We start from the raw sequence: 21,576 nt of genomic DNA on the forward strand, positions 1-21,576 counted from the left end.
AACGTCCCCATCCTTTGTTTCTCCTCTGCATCTGTAGCGCTCTGCCTTAACCCAGGCAGAGTCTCTTATTTGAACTATGGGAGCGTGCTCCCCGCCCCTCTACACTCCTGGTGCAGCCACCACCCTGCCACAGAGGCACCTTTCTGACATGGAAATACCAGTGTGCTCCTCCCTCCCTCCAACCCTTCATGTTCCCCCTGGTTGCCCATCACCCAAGGTGTCTGAACCTGCCTGGCCTCCTCTCCACTCATCTACTTCCTTGTCTGTCTCTGGGCCTCTGCCTGCATGCCTGTCCTGTACCCCTAGTTCCTGCCCTCTTCAGTATTGGTTCCACCACAACCACTCACCTGGAAACATCAAGGTTCTCCTCTGTCTGTCCCTACCCTTCCTCTGCGACCCCACTGTGGCCCTCATTTGCTTTAATTACAGCGACTATACTGATTCTTAACTCTTGAGTGGCTTGTCTGTGGTTCTCTTCCCCCCAGGCTGTCACCTCCCCCGTGCCCTGCTCACCTCTGTAACCCTCACATCTGGCATGGGTCCTGGCACACAATAGGTGCAGAGGGCCTCAGGAACTGCATGTGGCATAGGGAGGACTGCTGGAGCGGGCTCCTCTGATGCCTGGGCTTACCACTGTTGTTGGGCACCCTGGGACTCTGATGACTGGAGTGCTGGAGTGCTTTCTAGTCATGTCCCCGCCTCTGCCCTGAGGGGTCACCCCAGAGGGTTGGAGGGAGAGCTGGCCCTACTGTGACACCCCTGTTCTCCCTCTCCTAGGTCATTGACTGCAGCATGGCCGTCCAAGAGGAGCCCAAGGAGCCCCATGTCTCCTCAGTGCTGCCCTGGATCATCCTGCATCGAATCATCTGGCAGGAAGAGGACACCTTCCACTCCCTGTGTCACCAGCAACAGCTTCAGAACCCAACGGATGAAGGTGGCAGGAAATGGTTCTGGGTGGAGGTGGGCCCTGACAGTCCTATCCAGATGCTGTGAGTGGGCTTGGGGCTCAGTCAGTAGGATTTTGTGTGGGGCCTGGACAGAAGCAGAGGCTTCTTCGGGGAGCTCATTGCACAGTGGGGTCGAGAGGCAGTGGGTGTGTGGTATTTCATGTCTGGTGCAGGTGGTAATAGAGTGACAGCGTGGGGAGTGCTTACAAGGAGCACGGACACTGCTCCAGGCAGTCTCAAACTTGCTAATTCCTTTAATCCCCAAAATAGCCCTATGAGATGGGTAGCCATGCACTAGCCTTTGCACTTAACCACCACGCCCCCTGGCCCCTGCTGGCGTGAGCCAGTCAGGGCAGCAATGTGCACAGCTGGAGGGTAGTATGGAGTGAGCACAGGTCCAAATCCCAACTATCACATCTTGGCTGCGTGACCTTGGTCAAGTCATACAACCTCTCAGCCTGTATTCCCCACGTATATGCTGGGAATAATGGTACCTATCTCAGAGGGTTGTTCTGAGGACAAAATGAAATAATAAAGCTACCATTTGCCAAATCAGTGTCTGGCACATGAGGGTGACAAATGAGTAATTGTGAATGAGAAGCTGGAGAGAGAGCCCAGGACTCTTTATGGAGATGGCACTTGAGCCAGGTCAATGCAGTGGTAGGAAATGTGGTGAATCGAAGAAATAACCATAACAGCTAAATGACCTTTTAAACAAAGATACCCCATCATTCTTTTAAAAAAAATTTTTTTAATGTTTATTATTTATTTTTGAGAGAGAGACAGAGACAGAGACAGTGACAGTGCAAGCAGGGGCAGGGCAGAGAGAGAGGGAGACATAGAATCAGAATCCGAAGTAGGCTCCAGGTTCTGAGCTGTCAGCACAGAGCCTGACACGGGGCTTGAACTCATGGACTGTGAGATCATGACCTGAGCTGAAGACGGACACTCAACCGACTGAGCCACCCGGGAGCCCTGTTCTCCCATTTTGCTCAATCACTGTACATGGACTCCTGCAGGAAGCCTGTGACCTTGGGTGGGGTGCATCTCTGCAGCTGTAGCAGACCCTGAAGGAGCCGGCGGTTGGGGGTTGTCTGCTGACTGCACTCCTCTTGCTGGGCAGCTAGGCGTACCTTAAAGGGGATCTCCGAGAGAGAACCAAGTCCAGGCTCTCTGGCAAGGATTGTGTGCAGCACTAGCCCTATGATCTCCCTTCTTCTGTCTCTGTAGACATAGGTTACGGACAAGTGAATTGAGAGCAACACCTGCTTTAAAATTATGGTTTTAAGGAAAGGGCAAATTGAGCTTATATTTGGGAGAGTGCCCCAGAAAATTCATTGGTGATATATTAGAGCTACTTATGTAGTGTGGAGGAAGTGCCCTAACCATGAGCAGGGTAGAAAGAAATGACATGGCCACTGTGCTGACATAGCGTAGCCTGTCCCCCACCCTGTGTGGGGGACAAAAAAAGAAACACACGAACTCAGTCAGGAAGAAAACTTACATTGAGGAACAAAGGCAGGGACCCTGTAACAATTTGCACAAGAAAGAATTTATTAAAAAATCTGAGCTCATAAGCAGAATGAAACAAAAAGGAAAATTGCAAAACTAAGGGAAAACATTATAAACCAAGTCTCACTGTTACAACTAACAAACCAGACAGCAAGGAACAGAATGAGCATGGCTAGAACGGAAACCAATGGATGCAGGTCAGAGCTAACAGCATTAACGAGAAGAGGATGGATATGGGAAACAGGTTGTCCAGTGTGAGGCTAGGTAGTGCTCCTAAAGGAAAGACCCCAGCAGTGAAATAGGATAAGCGGTCAACCCACTGTCAAATATGGGAACATTTCTCTGTAAAAAAAAATTGAGCTTGCAGATTCATTGTTCAGCATGTACCATGAAAAATTGGTAACGCCACAAGATACATCCTACTTGAAGAATAAAGATTTTTTAGGGGTACCTAGGTGGCTCTGTCGGTTGAGTGTCCAACTCTTGATTTCTGCTGAGGTCATGATCCCAGGGTCATGGGATTGAGTCCCACACTGGGCTCCATGCTGGGCACGGAGCCTGCTTAAGATTCTCTTTCTCCCTCTGCTCCACCCCTGCTCCTGTGCAAGCACATGCTCGCTCACTTGCTCTTTCTCTCAAAAATAAATAAATAAATAAATATAAATAAATAAGTATTTTTTAGATTTCTAAATTGAAAAAATGATTTATCTTCACAGGTAAAACATGAGACTCATTTCAGATTTCTCCCTAGCTGCATTCAGAGCAGTTGAGGTGATGTCTAAAAGTCTACATGGTTGTCAAGGAACGATGGTACGATCTAGGACATCTAGCCAGGTTGTTTGTAATTAATAGTAGGAACAGACATTTATAAATCAGGATTCCAGCTCCTGTGGGTGCTTTTAAAGATGTCACTGGAGGATGAAGTCAGTAAACCAACATGAGTCAGAATGAAATTCGTCAGGAGTGGAAAAGCCACAGGCAAGGATTTGAGATGAGCACCCTTGGAATTGAGAGAAAGCAGTTATGCTAATTATGGTTGCAGAACAGAGTGTCAATGGTGCAAACCTGAAGTGCTACAAATAATATGCACAACAAAATTGGGAGATGAGGAGAAAGGAGGAAGTGTTACAAGGCTATCTCCCATCTTGTATAATAGAATCACTTGATGCTGTTGAAAATGGAAGCTAAAAGATCCATAAAAAATTAGCATAGTTTAGTTTCCTCATGATTTTCTGAGTTATGTTTTTTATTAAAAAAATTTTTTTAAGTCTATTTATTTATTTTAAGAGAGAAAGAGAAAGTGGGGGAGGGGCAGAGAATGGGAGATAGAATCCCAAGCAGCCTCCACATGGAGCCTGATATGGGACTTGAACTCACCAACCAGCATGAGATCATGACTTGAGCAGAAACCAAGCGTTGAATGTTTAACTGACTGAGCCACCCAGGCGCCTCTATTTTTAAAAATTATTTATTTATATATTTATTTTAAAGAGCACACAAGCTGGGGAGAGGAGCAGGGGGCAAAGGGGTGGTGCGGAGAGCAGGGTGGGGCAGGGTGGGGGAGAATATCTTAAGCAGGCTCCACGCTGAGCCTGACACAGGGCTCCATCTCATGACCATGGGATCATGACCCCAGCTGAAATCAAGAGTTGGACACTCAACTGACTGAGCCACTCAGGTGCCCCTTTTTATTTTTAAATCCATGCCTTTCATACCTTTTTGACAGGGACTGGCCAATAGTAAAAAGTATGACATAAATTTCATGAAAGAATTCTTATTCTACTGGGCGTGAGATGCACTGGTATTTTCTGTTTTGTGTTCTATCCTTAATCCTCTTTAAAAATGCTAGTTACAAGCCCACTAGTGGGTCATAGTCCAGAGTTTCAGAAGCACTGAAGGATCTTTAAGGAGCTAGTAATCATTCTAGTGGTGAACCTACACTTAACTGAAAGGTAGTCATTCTTTTTTGCATCTGTAATATTCCAAAAGACCTTAGAATAAGAATCTTGAAGTTAAGAAATGGTATATATAGTATGCGTTTCATTATTTTTATTTTTTTTAAATTTTTTTTACTGTTTACTTTTTATTTTTGAGACAGAGACAGAACATGAACAGGGAGGGGCAGAGAGAGAGAGGAGACACAGAATCTGAAACGGGCTCCAGGCTCTGAGCTGTCAGAACAGAGCCCGATGTAAGGCACGAACCCACGAACTGTGAGATCATGACCTGAGCCAAAGTTGGACGCTTAACCGACTGAGCCACCCAGGTGCCCCGGGTTTCATTATTAAAAGTTACTTCTCTCTCTCTTTCACAATGTTTCCTATATGCCCAGAAAGCTGCTTCCAGGGATGTTCACTGAACATCAGCATGTTTATTTGGAGGTGGATAAGGCATTCCTTATGTCTTCTTGTATGATTTGGATTTCTTTTTAAGTGTATTTATTTATTCTGAGAGAGAGAGAGTATGTGAGCAGGTCAGGGGCAGAGAGAGAGAGGGAGATAGAGAATCCCAAGGTGGAGCCCCACACGAGGCTCTATCTCATGAACCGAGGTCATGATCTCAGCTGAAGTCAAGAGTTGGATGCTTGACTGACTGAGCCACTCAGGTGCTCCTGAATTGATTTTTGAAAAGTATGTATTGCTTTTGTAAAGCCAATCAAGTCATTAACTTACTTAAGAGGACAAAAAGATAAAAAATGAAAGAAAGAAAAATCTGTGGCCACTTTGGTAAAGACAGAAAAGCCCACAAAGGAGAGACTGAGCTTTGCAAGTCCCACAAGTGTCCCCACGCTAATTCTGTCGGTCTGGTCTTTCCCTAGTGATGGCTGAGACGCCCATGCTCCCATCCTCCCTCATGCTGCTCAACACTGCCCACGAGTATTTGGGGAGAAGGTCCTGGTGCTGCAATTCCGATGGGGCTCTGCTGCGATTCTATGTAAGCGTTGCCCTCTTGGCCAGGGCTGGTGGGGCGGGAGGGATGGTTTGGTGTCCTGAGGCTTGCTTGGCCTCCCCCTGTACTGGGGCCCACTGCTCTTCTTTGATTCATATGTGACTACTCAGAGTTGCCAGAAAGTCTGAACTTGGTTCCCTTATGCGCCTGAGGTTCACGGCTTCTGGACCTGGCCTTGACCTACAAGTGGATTTAGAACCACTAATCGTGACTGCATCTGTTTTGTGTGTGTCAGGCATAGGGCCAGGCCCTTCATAGTAATTTAGAGGCAATAACTGCATTCACCACCACCTTCCAATGAATCCTGTTTGCCCAGCACCACTCACGAAAGGTAGTAGTTGCTGAATCAATAGCTATTTAGTAAATAAGTATTTAGTGAGTACAGATAGCTGTCTCTTACTAGCAGCTGTGATTGACTGGGCTTACTGGGGATAAGCAGCATGATTCCTGTCCCCAAACCTCACTGCTGAGTGTGAGGCCAAGCAGCGCAGACAGGTTACAGAGCATGAGAGGGGCACCTAACCCAGCCTGCAGTGTCTGTTTAAAAAAAAATTTTTTTCTTTAGTGTCTTTATTTTTGAGAGAGAGAGAGCACAAGCTGGGGAGGGGCAGAGAGAGAGAGTGAGGCACGGAATCTGAAGCAGGCTCCAGGCTCTGAGCTGTCAGTGCAGAGTCCGACACGAGGCTCTAACTCACGAACCGCGAGATCATGACCTGAGCCGAAGTCGGACGCTTAACCAACTGAGTCAGCCAGGCTCCCAGCAGTGTCTATTAATAAATGTTTTAGTGGAACATAGCCACAACCATTCATTTACATGTTAACTATGGCTGCTTTGGCAATACAGGGGCAGGGATGAGGAGCTCTGATAGAGTCCGTGTGGTATGTGAAACCTAAAATATTTACTACATAGCCCTTCAGGAGAAGGTTTGCTGACCTCTGCCGTATACCTTTTCAGTGAGCATATCCTCTCTACAAGTGCAGCTCCTGCCTCCCCAGTCCTGGTGTTCCTCCTCTGTCCTGTGCTTTCCCCATGGCTCATGCCATCTTCTAGCATGCCATATAATTTATTTATCTGTTATGTTTATTGTGCGTCTCTTCTCCATTAAAATGTAACTTCCCTGAAGGTAGGGATTTTTGTTACTTTTGTTCACTGCTGGATCCCAGTACCTTAGCACACAGCATATGTAGCCCATAGTAGGTGTTTAATAAGTAATGGATTGAATGAATGAACGAGACTGAGAATACGTATAGAGCTAATGTGTGTGTGTAGGGCTTGACAGTTTGCAGACCACTTGTGCTGAGGAGGTGGAGACTTGGCAGGAGCCCCAGCTGTAGATGCCTGAGTGTCTGCTCTACCCTGTGAGTTCTGAGGGCCTCCCGGGTGCTCACCCTGGTCAGCGCCACGCTTCAGGACCATTTTTGGAAGAATTGTGCCAAGCTTAGACTGTATTGCTGCTCAGGAATTGGCAACTTCCTTTTTCTGCCTTCCCTCTCCCAATGAGAGAGTGTGGGGTCACTGTTCTACTTCCACAGGGTCACCTCTCCAAAGCAGTTTCCCTTACGCTGCTTGGGGGAGAGTCAAGAATGAGTCAGCCCCTTTGCAAGCTGGTACCCGGCAGAAGTGGTGCTGAGGTGCCTCCTGGGTAGGCAGCAGGGGCGATGATGGGATGACCATACTCTGGGTTTTCCTTAGTCTACATCTTTTTTGGCAGAGTATGAATTCTAGCTGCCAGGATCTGCTAAGTGAATCTGAGGGAGTGGACGTGATAGGAGTACCGCCATGTTTCATTTCATAGCTCCTGATTTTCCTACCCGAGGCCTAGCCTTTACTTTCTTCCAGCTCCTGCAGCAACTTCACTTTTGTGGACTCGGCCTCTGCTTATTGAGTGCTCTCTCTCTCTGCTCAGGTCCTGACCACCTCATGCCCTCTGTTTGTCATACTCTGCCCCGGGGTCTACATGTCTGGCTTGCCCTTTCCTTCCTGCCATGTTGGTCTCAGCTCAGAGGACACCTTCTAAAAGAAGTCTTCCCTGGTCCTGCCACTCTGTCCTCATGACTGCTGAGCAGCCCTGCTATTTGTTTCTGTGTCACGTGCCTCTCTGCTAGCTGGTGTGTTCCTGAGATCAGAGACCTTTTTAGTCTTGCTGCCTGAAGCATCTCTAGGGCCCTGAGCAGTGGCTGACATAGATTACTGTCCAGTTGATGTTTCTTGAATAAATAAATGAACAAACATAAAGTTATTCATTCATTGATCTACAAATGGTTGCTGAGCATTCACCATTCTGGGTGCTGTGGCGGTTACGAAGGTGAATACTTTATTGCTGGCTCTTCCCATTGCCCCAGGTTAGTGGTCTTCAGATAAAGGATTGTGTCTTGGGAGTGCTTTGTGACTGACATGGGGAGATCTTTTGTGTGGATTTTTTCTTCTTGGATAGAGTGGAAGTATTCTCTGAGGGAGAAATCCTCTTGGATCTCATCTTTTCTTGAGTTAGTATTTCTTTTCATATGTTATATTCAGGTTGCTGAATTCTTAACCATTCATCCACACTCAACTCAAATGGCGCCTTTTCTATAGAGCCTTTACTAACTTCCAGACTGTCCCTGTTACACTGTGTCCTGGTACTACCACCCAGATTGTGTACACATTAACCATCTGCTGTATTTGCTTCAATCCTGTCTTCTAATAGAAATAAAAAGTTACAGGAAGGATAGTATACTCTTCCTTACCGTCCTTCCCTCACCCCCATAAACCATAAAGGAAAGGACTAATAAATCTGACATTAAAATTTTAAAATTCTGTAAAACAAACACTATACACAAAGTTCCACATAAAATAGCATAGTGATAGAACTACACACACACACACAGACACACACGTGCGTGTGAAACTGGTGAAACATACATATCAGACAAAAGACTGGAATTCAGGGTATTTAAAAAACTCCACGAATCCATAGAAAAAGAAAAAAGTCCAAGAGAAAAATGAGGAAATTATATGAACAGATCACTAGAGAGGAAACCTTAAAGGCCAGTAAACATGAAAAGACACTCAACCTCACTAACAACCATAAATTCTTTATTAAAAAGGAATTAAAAGCAATGGAATACCATTTTGTCCTTTCAGACAGTCATCAACATTTGTCTGTGATACCTAGGGCTGATGGGGCTGTGTAGGAATTTCCATCCTGCCATCAGAAGTATAAAATTAGTGGGGCGCTTGGGTGGTTCAGTTGGTTCAGTGTCAGACTTCGGCTCAGGTCATGGTCTTGCAGTTTATGAGTTCGGGCCCAGCATCAGGCTCTGTGCTGACGTCTCAGAGCCTGGAGCCTGCTTCAGATTCTGTGTCTCCCTCTCTCTCTGCCCCTCTCCTGCTCACACTTTGTCTCTCTCTGTCAAAAAAATAAACATAAAAAAAAATTTTTAAGTATAGAATTAATTAGTTCAACTATTTTGGCAAACAATTTGAAAATACAGTTTTTAAAGTTGCAAATGTGCAAACCCTGTGACCTGGTAATTCCTTTTATAGGAATCCACACTAAAGAAAAAGAAACTTTCACATGCATATAAAGAATAGCATGTTGGTGGATGTTAACCATAATGCTGTTTATAACACATATACAAAAAAGGATAAACACCCTTAATGCTATCATTAGAAAAGGTAAAAAAAAAAAAAAATATGGTAACAAATATTTACAGACAAAGTGATGTAATGTCTAAGATTTGTTTCCAAATGATGTGGGGTGGGTTGGGGACAGTTGGGTGAGGGACTGGCTGTGCACAGACTTAGTAATCAGTGCTTATTAGTAATCAGTGCTTAGTAATCAGACTTATTAATCAGTGCTCCATATGTGGGCTCACTATACTATCATTTCTAGTTTAATATATGTTTGGAATTTTCCATACTAAAAAGCTTGAAATTTTGATATCCCCGTACGATAAGATTCATTTCAGTTCACTGAGCTATATTCACATTGATACAAATAAGTCCGGTCCATTCATTCATTTTAATTAGTTTAACTGCTTAGAGCAGTGCAAATGAATGAACCAGATTTATTTGTATCAATGTGAATATAGCTCAGTGAAATGAATAAGAGCAACGTGCAAAGGGTTATGTGTTAGATGATATTTTATATGTAAAGTTTAAAAACCCATGCAACTATATAGTGTATAGCACAATATAAAAATACGGAAATAAACATACATACATCTGTATCATTTCTTTGGATTTACTTTGTGCTTTTTCTCACTTATTGCGGTGAAAGCTTATTTCAGTGTTCACTCTTTTTTTTTTCCACATCTTGCTATCATTAAGGTATTAATGTTTCTAAATTAAGTGCAGAAGCATTGGGAAAAGCCATGGGGTTAACATCAGGTATAAGGTCATTCAGTGACATCTTCCTAGCATTAAGATGTGTTTACAAACTTACATATAAAAGCTTATGTGAAAAGACATTTGGTGAATTGTTTGAATGACCCGGTGGATAAAGTGCCCTTCAAGTAACTTCTTCCTTTTATATAAGATATAAGTTTATGTGTGAAGCCTATGGGAAAAGCCATGTGCTTATCAACCTGAAACTACGCTGTGTTTAGATGGCCACTCAGTGGCAGTGTTCACTCTTTTTTGTACAAGTGCTGAAGGTTATAAGTTTTCCCCAAGTACATTTTTAGCTGCATGCCATATTTTGACCTGTGGTATTTGCTACCTTTATGTACTGATTTCTCATTTTACTGACTTATGTTCTGAGGATGTGGTGTGTATTATATTTTGTCTTTAGTATTTGTTGAGATGTGCTTTTTGTCTAGTTTTGGAAAACTCATGGATGCTTGAAAAGAATGTGTATCTGGTAACAGTTGGGCATAACAATAGCCATTGAATCTAATCTTCATAGATGCATCACTTGTTGACTGTGTTGTTTACATCCTCTGGAATCCTTATTGATGTTTTGTCTGAGAGAGACTCCCTCAGTCCTAATGGGATTTACCATTTGCATTATAACCACCTGTTTAATTTACTGCCCCTCCATCTGAGCTTCTTAAAAGCAGAGACTGTGTCACATCGTGCCTAACATAACGAGGTGCTTGGTAAATATTTGGGGAGCAAATGAATGGCCAAATAAGTGGGTAGAGAACTTACCAGAGGGCATATAATATCTCCTAGCAGCTGGTAGATACTGACTGGATGCGCTAGAAGGAAGGCACTTTGGCAAGCACGCCCTTCTGGTCACTTGTCAGATCTGGGCCCAGAATGGCTCCTGTGGGGGTAACAGGCCCTTTTAGGAAACAGGCCCAAGAGACACGGCCTCCTCAGGTTAACAGACTTGATAGAATGGTGGTCTCCCTGGGGTCCCACTGTGCCAGGGAAGCTATGGGCCTTCTCCTCAGGCGTCTCTTCCTGCCTACCACAGGTACGCGTTCTCCAGAAGGAACTTGCTGCATCCACCTCTGAAGACACGCACCCCTACAAGGAGGAGCTGGAGACCGCCTTGGAACAGTGCTTCTACTGCCTGTACAGCTTCCCTAGCAAGAAGAGCAAGGCCAGGTACCTGGAGGAGCACTCAGCCCAGCAGGTGAGGGTGTCCCTGCCCCTGCCCAGGGGAGTGGGGCTCAGAGAAGCAGGGGCGTGAGCACTCCTGGAGGACATCAGACACATACCTCTTGTGGTTAGTTGCACCAGGAGAATGAGAGCATGGTCAGATGTAGTCTGATCATAGGAAAAGGGTTTTCCTTGCAAAAACTAGCTTCGTAAATGTTGACCAATCATTCAAAAGTGCAGCATGGCAATTTTCAAAGGATTTCCTTTTCCAGTCGGATAATATGAATAATTCCTTAGAGGTTTTCATTTGTTTTTGTTGTTTGGGTTTCAAGCACTCATGGCTTGTCAGTACTGTCATTTATTCTTACCAATTCCATTCCCTGAATGTAAGCTCCTTGGGCAGGGCCCCCACTGTGGTCCCATGTAGAATGCAGACCCACCCTGGTCCAGAGCAAGCAGTGGGGCAGCTGAGGCTCAAGGAGAGGGTCAGTGGCCTGGCCACAGTGCCCACTCGTGATTGAACCTACCCTCTGGCTCAGCCATGTGGACTCAACAGAGTGTGGCCCTCAGTTTCCAACATTTGTCTTTGTAAAGGCTGGGCTTATGCCAGTTCATTTTTCTGCTCTTCAGACATTGGGGTTTGGGAATTAGAGTGAGTATGCAGATTTTTAAAAGTATATGGGACTTTTTCTACACTCTAACATATTGTAACCTTGTCTGTATTATTTCCATGGAAGAACCTTTCCCTTTCTGCTTTACCCTGACTGTACTATGATCTGCTTTCTGTCTTTTCTCAAGGTGGACCTTATATGGGAGGACGCTCTGTTTATGTTTGAGTATTTTAAGCCCAAGACCCTTCCTGAATTTGACAGCTACAAGACCAGCACTGTGTCTGCTGACTTGGCCAACCTTCTGAAGAGGATCGCCACCATTGTGCCCCGCACAGAAAGGCCGGCCCTGAACCTGGACAAAGTCTCTGCCTACATTGAGGGCACCTCGGCCGAGGTAGGAACTGAGCATGGTGGAGCTGTGTCCCATCATTTTTCCCTCCGGCACTGCTGCTTCTGCACCTTGTCTGCTTTCCTTGCTCTATACCAGAAGTCAGGTCCATGAGAAGCCTAGTGTCTGTCCTGTGCTAATGTGAATGGTCCTGGGTTTGCAGCGTTACTGGTCACATCTGAGACCCTGACTCCATCTCCCCTTATCCTGCTCCCTCACCTGCCAGGTGCCCTGCCTTCCAGAAGGGGCCGACCCCTCCCCTCCGGTGGTGAATGAGCTCTACTACCTCCTGGCTGATTACCATTTCAAAAACAAGGAGCAGTCTAAGGCTATCAAGTTCTACATGCATGACATCTGCATCTGCCCCAACAGGTCAGTGACCTGGGCATAAGGCCAAGCAGGGAGGGTTGGGGTGACCCCAGCTCAGCAAACCCTTTCCTGGGCCAGGTTGGGGTTTCTCTGCCATAGCAAAGAGATCAGGGGAAAAGGAATGAGAAAGTATGGTTAGCACTCTGCAGTTATTAGGAAAGGCAAGAGACAGGTTCTTCATAAAAAGAGGAGCAGTGGAGAAGTCTTCCTTCCAGAAGATACCTGGGATGAGCACTGGCCTCAGAGAAGGTGTGAGGTTTCCATCTGGATCCAGGCCAGCAGGGCAATGGGGTGCCATCTGGTTCCATCCTCCTGGTTCAGTGCTGCCTCCTTTCCTGGCTTCTGGCCCTGGGAAATGGGCTGATGTGTACTATGTGTCTTTAGCTAATGGTTGTTTCCTTATTTTGGGGAAAGGGGAAGGTAATAGAAATACTTAAGCTAGGAGTTCTCTTTCCTTGCTCTGATGCAAGTGTTGGCAGTAGCAATTGTCATGACAGTAAAAGTAGGAGAGCCTATTGTATGTGAGGCTCATGCTTTCTTCCCGCTGAGCCCGGGTGGCTTTTTCTTAAATTGTAATGGTTGGCCTGTTCATCCTGAAAGGGCTCTGCTAAGCTCATAAAGTCTGATTCATTTGATTGAGAGGGAACATTTTCTCATGGCCTCCACACCTAGGAGGTAAGCCTTGGGTCGAGGTAAGCTTTGTATCTGAAGGTCCAGAGTAGTATCTGTAGGTTAAGTATTCAGGGGCCAGGCCGCAGAGGCTGCCCATCCTCAGGGGAAAACGCAGAGCTCCATCTTGTCAGGACCCACCTGGCCCGGGGGAGAGGGGCTGGGATCTAAGTAGAGAAACCAGTTTACACAACTTCTGTAGCTTGTGGGAGAGGTTCTCCCAGCCCCCTTGTTGCTCAGCGTATGTTTTCCTTCAGGCAGGGAGCCATGTGTTGGTGGCCCTGGATGTCCTCTCTGGGGTCACTGTGGACCAGTTTGGTAGGGGAGATCCACGCTCAGGCTGGCTGAGTGCTCCTGTTCTAGGCAGTGAGGAGTCACCTCCTTTGCCCTGCTGCCTCCATGTCTGAAAAGTGAGGGTGATAAGCCCAGCCTGCCCGTGGAGAGGTGAGAGCCTGGTGTGACACCTCGCACCCAGCAGCCCTTTGGGTTACAGGACAAGGTTCGTGACAGCTCATTTGGGCCTCCTTCCAACTTGTACGTGCACTGGTTCAGAGGGAGTCAATCTGTCAGGCTTGGCCTGCTGGCAGCCGTGCCGTAGAGGTGGGGTGCCCTGTGAGGACTGGCCCCAGGGCCAGGAGGAACTTGGTGGCCTAGTCCTGACCCTCCTTCATTCTGGCCCTCACGAGCAGGTGTCAGGGAAGACTTGGGCTCAGTCTCATCTTCTGTGCTGGCTAAGATGGAAGTTTGGATGCTGGCCTTTTCTTTACACTTTCAGAGCCTGCTAGACACAGGTGAAGCCCATGGCAGACAGCTGGGTGTGTGGTGGTGTGTCCCGTCCACAGTGTTTGTTGGTGGTCCCTGCAGGAAGAGCAAGTCTGCGAGAATGCTGGCGACAGCTTTTCTTGACCCGTCCACCGCTCCATCTGCTCTTGCTCAGCTGGGATTGGGCCACCTTGGCCAGGGGTTTCATAGAGTGGCATTCTCTGGGGCAAGATGGGAATAGGTCCCAATACAGCTCATCCCTCTGCCAAACAACTCTGAGCCCAGTGCTGGGAGCAGGCCTGCCCTACGTGAGTACCAGCCCAGCGCACAGGCTCTGGATGCTTCTTCCTCCTGAGTTCGTGGCATCGCTGGCCCTTGGGCTCCCTACTGTCCTTGTGGGTCAGCACTCCGCGAGTGTGGGTTGTGCGCTGCTCTGCTAGAATCAAGAACCCGTGTCAGGACTTGGTTTTTGGTGACACACAGAGAAGCATTTTGAGTTTTTGTGATGAGGTGTCTGTGTTCTTGGTCACTTCTATTTGTGGTTAGTGGTTTCCATTTTGGTACTTATGCAGGTATATGGGCACACACCGTGATTTGGTCCCTTCCCTCAAGGCAAGGGCAAAGGGGGTTGCCGAAGGCATTCTGGGAGGAATTAAGAGGGGAAACCCTCAGTGTGGAAGGAGCTGGCCCTGGTGGTACGTCCCTGACAGGGTTCCCCACCATCTGGAGGGGAGCTTGACACCTACCCCTATGCTTCCGCCCCCAGGGTGACCTGAGCAGAGCCCCGGATCCCAGGCCCTGAGGAGGAAAGGGTACACTCAGGGCCTCCACACAGGGGCTGAAGCCTTCATTTTTGCTATCCCCCATCATCACTTAAGCCTTCAGGCCTCTTTACTGCTCCTTTGCTCATACTTTTTCATCTTTGGGTGCCTGGAGTACGGCAGAAGCACGTGTGAGCTTCACAAGTCTGCTCTGCCCTTACCACACCTGTCAAAAATAGTCCAGAAAGCTAGTTGGCCAGTTTTAAAGTCAGTACAGCAGTAGGTCAAGAATTGTCAGCATGTGGAAGGTAACATCTGTTATGTGATTGCTGTCTATTCTGTTGTCTGTACTTGCACTCAGGAAATTCCACTCTCCCAAGTGCCCAGAAATTGTCTTGGCCTTCGTCATCATCACAGCCTTTTACATTTTCCCCACCACTTTCTTTCAGGTGATCTCAGAACTGTAGGCTCTCAGCCATCGTGGTCCCCTTGCTCTCCATATTGCTTCTGGGAACAGGTGGACAGGGCAGGATGTGGTCAAGGTCCCAGAGGGAGAACCATGTAGAAGCTACATGGCAGTGTTTTCAGGGTCTTGGCTGCCCCGTGCTTTTGGTCAGTGAGTGTGTTGATGGCAGGTGCTACCAGTGCGGGGTTAGGTGAGGTGGCAGCTGGATGAGAGCCTCCCTGTCACCTTGGATGGGCCATGCCTTGTAAAGCACCCCTTTTCCTTTCCATCAGAGACATTCTTTGGGTAACCCCTCCAAGCAGGGAAGCAAAGGGGAGCAGAGTCCAAGAGCTCACCATGTTAGCATAATTTGGGCTCGAGTCCATGGGGATTCTCTTAGAGCACTTACTGAGTACCTGCGAGATGCTGAATGACCTAAAATACATGTCTTGTGGTGTCCCAGCAGCTCAGCTTTCTTGATATGGGTTTTCTTAGCCACATTTCATAGCTCAGAAACATGGAGTCCATGAGTGGTGGAGCTGGGCTCTGGGTCATGGCCTGGGACCACTCCCCTGGGGCCTGGGTGCCTTGCCCAGGCTACCATGTCTGCAGTGCTGTAAGGGCAGCTGTGTGTTCACTGGTGCTTTTGTCATGACTGCAGGTTTGATTCCTGGGCAGGCATGGCCCTGGCCCGGGCCAGTCGCATTCAGGACAAACTGAACTCCAATGAGCTGAAGAGTGATGGTCCCATCTGGAAGCACGCCACACCTGTCCTGAACTGTTTCCGGCGGGCCCTGGAGATCGACAGCTCCAACCTGTCCCTGTGGATCGAGTATGGCACCATGTCCTATGCCTTGCACTCCTTTGCCTCGCGCCAGCTGAAGCAGTGGAGAGCTGAGCTGCCCCCTGAGCTCGTACAGCAGGTGAGGAGGGGCTCTGCAGAAGGGCTGCCATCCCACCCAAGTGCCCTCAGGTGGCCAAGTTCTGTCCTATCTGTTTTTTGCACTTGTCTTCACAACCAGGCTGGGAGCTCATGGATGATTCTTCTCGTGAAACTGAAGCCACACTGTGGTCAGTGACAGCTTAGTCCCTGGTCTTTAGACACCCAGTCTGGCATTGGTGAATTCAAGGCCAGGTTCTTATCATCTGGCTGGTCAGCCATCAGTTTTCCAGCAGTTGAGAGGCAGGGAAGGGGTGTTGGCCACCAGAAGTAGCTGTCTATTTCCGGTCCCCTTCATGTTTTATTTTACTTTATTTTATTTATCTTTTTAAGTAGGCTTCATGCCCAGTGTGGAGCCCTGTGTGGGGCCCTGAGATCAAGACCTGAGCTGAGTTCGAGTCAGACCTTAACTGACTGAGCTACCAACGCGCCCCTTCCTTGTTCCCTTCAAAGGAACTTCTTGGGAATTTTGAAGTCCATCTTGGTAGGGGACTCCCCTAGTGCAGGTTGCTGGGTGTCTGGCCTGTGGGCCTTGGCTCCTTGAGTTGGAAATGAAGGAACCACATGACATTTTTGAGGCTGGTGTGGCAGTAAGATGACAATCCAGAAGGGTTTCCTAGGAGAGCAGAGTGCAGAAGGGGCCTGTTTCTTCTAGTGATCAAATGTGGTCAAAACCCAAATGAGATGATGACCTTCTTCATGTTGCCATTGGGTTGTTGAGGGAACCCAGTGAGAGAAGGTTTTCAGCTGAGGCTTTCAGCTACAGCTGTGCCACTGCTGTCCTCTGAAAGCCCCTGTGTCCTCGAGAGTGGACCTCTGTTGTCATACCCAGCCCCCCATTCCGACACCTGCCACTCTTCAGCGGCAGGCTCCCAGAATGCTTGGCCTCACAGTGACCCTGGCCTCCTAGCATTGTGCTAAGTAGGGGAAGTCCTAGCCTTGTACTGCAAAGAGGTAACAGCTCTTTGTTGCTTTTACTGATTTTATTTGAAAGTGAGGTGTCCTTGGTGTTAAAAATTCAATTGGTATGGAAAAGCATAAATGAAGGGCGCCTGGGTGGCTCAATTGGTTGATCATCCGACTTCAGCTCAGGTCATGATCTCACAGTTTGTGAGTTCAAGCCCTGCATTGGGCTGTCTGCTGTCAGCTCAGAGCCTGCTTCGGATCCTCTGTCCCCCTCTCTGTCCCTCCCCTGGTTATTCTCTCTCTCCCTCTCTCTCTCAAAATAAATAAGTAAACTTAAAAAGCATAAATGAGAATGTAATAATGACATAAATGTCACCCCTTTTGTATGTGGGTGACATCCCTACCCAACAGCACAGAGAAGAAGGGGAGGGGCTGCTGTCAGCACTAGCAAAGGGTCACAATGTGAATCCACTTAACGGTGGGGCTCAGTTACCCTGGTAAAGGTGTGATTGGGACTTTATCTTAGTAATTAAATAATAATGAAAATAACTCCTAAGTCTTATGTTACTAGGGCTTTGGTGATCACAAGGATGTATTAATTCTTCAAACGAACCAAGAATGATTGAGTTTGGTTGGTTTGAGGGGAGCTTAATATTCTAATAGTTTATGATAGCACGCTATGACGCTCCTTCACCTTGGCAGCCTAAATTTCGACAGCTACTTTTGCAGAAATATTCGAGAGCTATTTGCCTCTCCCAGGATTCTCTGACATCTTTGTGCCTTAGAAGCGTGTGTTGCGGTCTCTTCCTTGACCAGCAGTCCTCCCTTTGGGCAGTTGTCATCCATGTTAATTGTGCCTGGTGCTCATGTGCAAAGGCTTTGCCCACATTGCTTCCATCAGCTTCATGAAATCCCGCATCTTTTGCAAAGTCCCACCTCTTTTGCAAAATTTGCAGTTTAACTTTGCAATAGGTATGCATTATACCATCAGCAAGAGACAGACTACAAAACTAATGAAGTGAGCTGGCAGGGATGGACCTTAGTGAAAATGCTGGGTGGATGTGCTATAAGAGCACAGGCTCATCTGAATGTTCCCCTGCTGTGATGACTGTTGTCACCCTGTGTCGACAGCCATGGGGGCCTTGGATTTCTCACACAAAGTCTTGCTGGACATCGGTGTGCTGTGCGATACACTTTGGGAAAGCCTTAAAAAGGCTACCCTTCTGTTTCCACACATTTCCCAGTCTCTGCACAGCACCCACACTTGACGAGGGTAAGCTGGAAGCACCATCTGGGGCTACTGTTTAGGAATGCCAGTGACCTCACCTTCTTCCCATGAGCTCTGGGTGTCACTGCCCCCTGAGCCCAGGACAGTTGTCTCAGGGTTCCAGACTCTGGGCACCTTGGCCCTAAGGTTTTTCCCTCTCTTTCTCTGCTCAAGTAGGTCAGCAAGGACAGTAGCTTCCACACCTGACTGGGCATCAGAACCTCTTTCAGGGGGGTTGGAGGGGGTGGGGAGCTGTTAAAAGGCTGCATCAGGGACTCATAGTCAAAAGCTGCACTTTAACAGGGTCCCTGGGTGGTTTACATGCAGCATCCAGGGGGTAGGCCTGGCACCAGTGGCAGAGGACACAGGTGGAGGGAAGGGCAGCGTGGCCATGAGGGACCCTGCTAACCAGCTGACCAGAGACAGGTGTTGGGTTCTGTGACTGGGCCAAACCCTGGAAGAAAACGGGGGAGAGAAGAGCAGCATGACCCTTGTTTAACACTTATAGAAACCCCTCGTCAATTATACGAAGAAACACCTTCTTTAAAACAATTGGCAACAGTAAAGACAAAGCTAAAACCTTTTTGTCCCACCCCCTCATTTCACTCCTGCTTCAGAGCAACCTACAGTTTATCTTTCCAGACTTAAAAAAAAAAAAAAAATACGGTTATTTATGTATACATGTACTCCTAGAAAGAATGCCATGATTTATCTGTTCTTTTCCTCTAGCCTAAATGCTGTCATGCTGTGTATGGCATCGAGCTTCCTTTCACTCAGCACCATGTTGAGCTCTTCCCATGCCATGCAGCCCTATTTCTTGGTGACTGCCCTGCGCAAGGGCCCCTCCCTCCCTTCTGTTATTACTGCAGTGGCCGCAGGGCTGAGCAGGCTGGGAATGGATCCTGGCAGTACGAGGAGCACCGACTATTATCCTCTACTGGGACTCACTGGGGTGGGTGGAGCACGGACCTTGGGATTCTGTCTCTAATCCTCCATCAGTGATGCCAGTGGGATTTAGCAGAATAGAGGTTTTCCAGGAAGTAAATATGAGGAGAAGTCAGAATTCCTTTTCTGCCATTGGCACTTGAGGGTTTCATTTGTAGAACTCCCCTAGAGGAGGGAACTTGTGGCTCCCCTAGGAAGGGGCAGGAAGGGCAGAGTGGGCGACAGACAGGAGACACAGGTTGACTCCCTGCACACCTCTTCCCTTTGCTTGTTCTTTCTCCTGCATAGCTCACAGCCTCTGTGGTTGAACTCCATTCGGATCCAGTCGAAGCCATTGGCCCAGGTATCGCAGGGCCTGAAACTGGGCTGCCAGGCCATCTTCCCAGAATGTAAGGTGGTGGCAGGAGAGATGGAAATCCACTAGGCATGCAGGTGTCTCAGCAGGCAGGGAAGGAAGGGGGTTTTGCATTGTTGTCCGGGGTGAACACTGCCTCGCAGCGCTGTCCTATGCCTCCTGTTTTTTTTTCCATCGCTGGCAAGGCAGTTTCCTACTATGAAATATGTCATGGGGACACAGCCCCTTCCTTGGTTGCTAGAGCTATGTTTGGGTTTCTTGTGTCTGATCAGATGAGCTGTAGGGCACGTGTTAATAGCTATATAAGCTGCTGTGTACTTCAGCTTCTGCCTGCAAACTTGCCAAAGGTGTCTGTTTTAGGAAAACCAATGCTTTCCCTTATTGTCCATTCTCAGGCAAGGGCAGAGGCTTTGGAGCCAGAACCTTCTGTGTGTCCTGAGGGAGGAACTTGATGTTTCTGCTGTGGTTTTGGTTGTAATTGGGCTGACCATTCCTCGTGTATGGCAGTATTGTATGAACTGATATCTCCTTAGTCCCTCTTATGGGCTGGCCCTGGGCCAGGGACCCTGGCCATGGGGTGAATGAGGTGCCACAGCAGAGGGTGCACCTCTAGCTCTTGGATGGAGAGGAGGTGTGAGGGTGTCTGGCAGAGCTCTGGAACATGCTGGATCCTCAGTGGCCATCCCTCCTGTTCTGTCTGAAGTGTTCTGACTGGCACAGCTACAAAAGACAGGAACTCTGGTAGCATGTGCTTTATGTGGGGCAGGGAGGGTGTTGGCCTCTTGGTGGGGATCTATGTGGTGCTAGGTGTCAGTTTAGATGGGGCTCTTCACAGTTGCCCTTCCTGTCTCAGTAGGTGGCTGTATGACCTTCAGTGGCAGAGCTGGGTGGGCAGAAGGCTAGTGACTTGGTTAAGGCCACGTAGTTACAGAGCAGTCATAACAAGACTCCACTGAAGTGTTTGCCTTATACTTAGATCTGCTACAGAATCTAATTTTGGAGGGGTATGATGGAGCCACTTGGCTTGTGCTGTGTTCTGGTCCTACACTGTGGTTCTTTCTATCATATCTCACTCATTGATGGTCTCTTTTCTTTTTCATTTTATTTACTTATTTTTAGAGAGAAAGAGTGCTAGCATGGGAGAGGGGCAGAGGGGCAGAGGTGGGGGGAGAGAGAGAGAGAGAGAGAGAGAGAGAGAGAGAGAGAGAGAGAGAGAGAGAGAGAGAGAGAATCTTAAGCAGACTCCATGCTCAGTGTGGAGCCCTATGCGGGGCTTGATCTCATGACCTGGGATCATGGCCTGAGCCGAAATCAAGAGTCAGATGCTCAACTGACTGAGCCACCCAGGTGCCCCCCCGTTGATGGTCTCATGATTCTTAGGTGGTAATTTTCTTTCTTTTCTTTTTTTTTTTTTTTTTTTAAGCTTATTTATTTATTTTGAGAGAGACAGAGCAAGCTGGGAAAGGGCAGAGAGAGAGAGAGAGAGAGAGGAGGAGAAAAGAGTCCCAAGCAGGCTCCACGCTGTCAACACAAAGCCTTATATGGGGCTCAAACTCATGAACTGTGAGATCGTGACCTGAGCCAAAACCAAGAGTTGAACACTTAACCAACTGAGGCACCCAGGCATCCCTAGGTGGTAACTTTCTTTCCCAGGAAGTGTTTTGCAGAGCACTGGGGTAGCACCAGGCTGCTTTGTGTTGGCCCCAGGGCTATTGCTGCAGTGGGGCATGGATACTGCTCTCACAGGCTGCAGGCAGCACCCTTGCCAGAGCTTGGTGCCTGCAGCCTCTCCCTTCCTCTGGTCCCCGAGATGAGACTAGAAGAGGTCGCAGCCTCCCTGCCTCTGAGCGAGAGCCATGTTGATGAGGGCCCAGAGAGCTGCGGTGCTGGGAACAGCTGCCCCTGTGGCCCCACACATTCAGGGTTTCTTCCAGCTCCTAGCCCAGGAGTTCTGGGATGAAGGGATGCACGTACTTGATGGCTGACATCTCACGTCAGTGACACCTAGGTGCTGGCCCATAGCCCTCATACAGGGACTAGAAAAAATTGGAAAGCATCTTAGAGGTTGATCTTCTGTCCTAGCTGTTTCCACCTTTTGGTGTGTGAGAGGGTGGCTGGAGGCACAGCTCCAAGGCAGTGGGTCTTGGGTGGGGCTTAGGAATCTACCCTTTTGTAAGGTCCTTCTGGAAGGGTGCAGAGGACAGGGTGGGAAGTCCC

The 21,576-nt window shown here is 47.9% G+C and overlaps 1 protein-coding gene across 9 annotated transcripts in view; it reads left to right on the top strand.

The window, feature by feature from the left end:
• The window catches only part of CABIN1 (calcineurin binding protein 1), a 153,690-nt gene that overhangs the window by 44,421 nt on the left and 87,693 nt on the right, over positions 1–21,576 (top strand). For all 9 annotated transcript variants that reach the window (XR_006210195.1, XM_042963050.1, XM_042963051.1 and 6 more), the window contains exons 18-23: positions 778–934; positions 5,278–5,393; positions 10,814–10,975; positions 11,740–11,946; positions 12,167–12,312; positions 15,608–15,869. Coding sequence is in view for 8 of the 9 variants with exons in the window: in XM_042963050.1 (XP_042818984.1) it covers positions 778–934; positions 5,278–5,393; positions 10,814–10,975; positions 11,740–11,946; positions 12,167–12,312; positions 15,608–15,869 (1,050 nt within the window). In the remaining variant the exon portion in view is untranslated. The remainder of the gene's footprint in view (positions 1–777; positions 935–5,277; positions 5,394–10,813; positions 10,976–11,739; positions 11,947–12,166; positions 12,313–15,607; positions 15,870–21,576) is intronic.

The sequence above is a fragment of the Panthera tigris genome, chromosome D3, assembly GCF_018350195.1.
Source record: "Panthera tigris isolate Pti1 chromosome D3, P.tigris_Pti1_mat1.1, whole genome shotgun sequence".
Classification (NCBI taxonomy): Eukaryota; Metazoa; Chordata; class Mammalia; order Carnivora; family Felidae; genus Panthera; species Panthera tigris.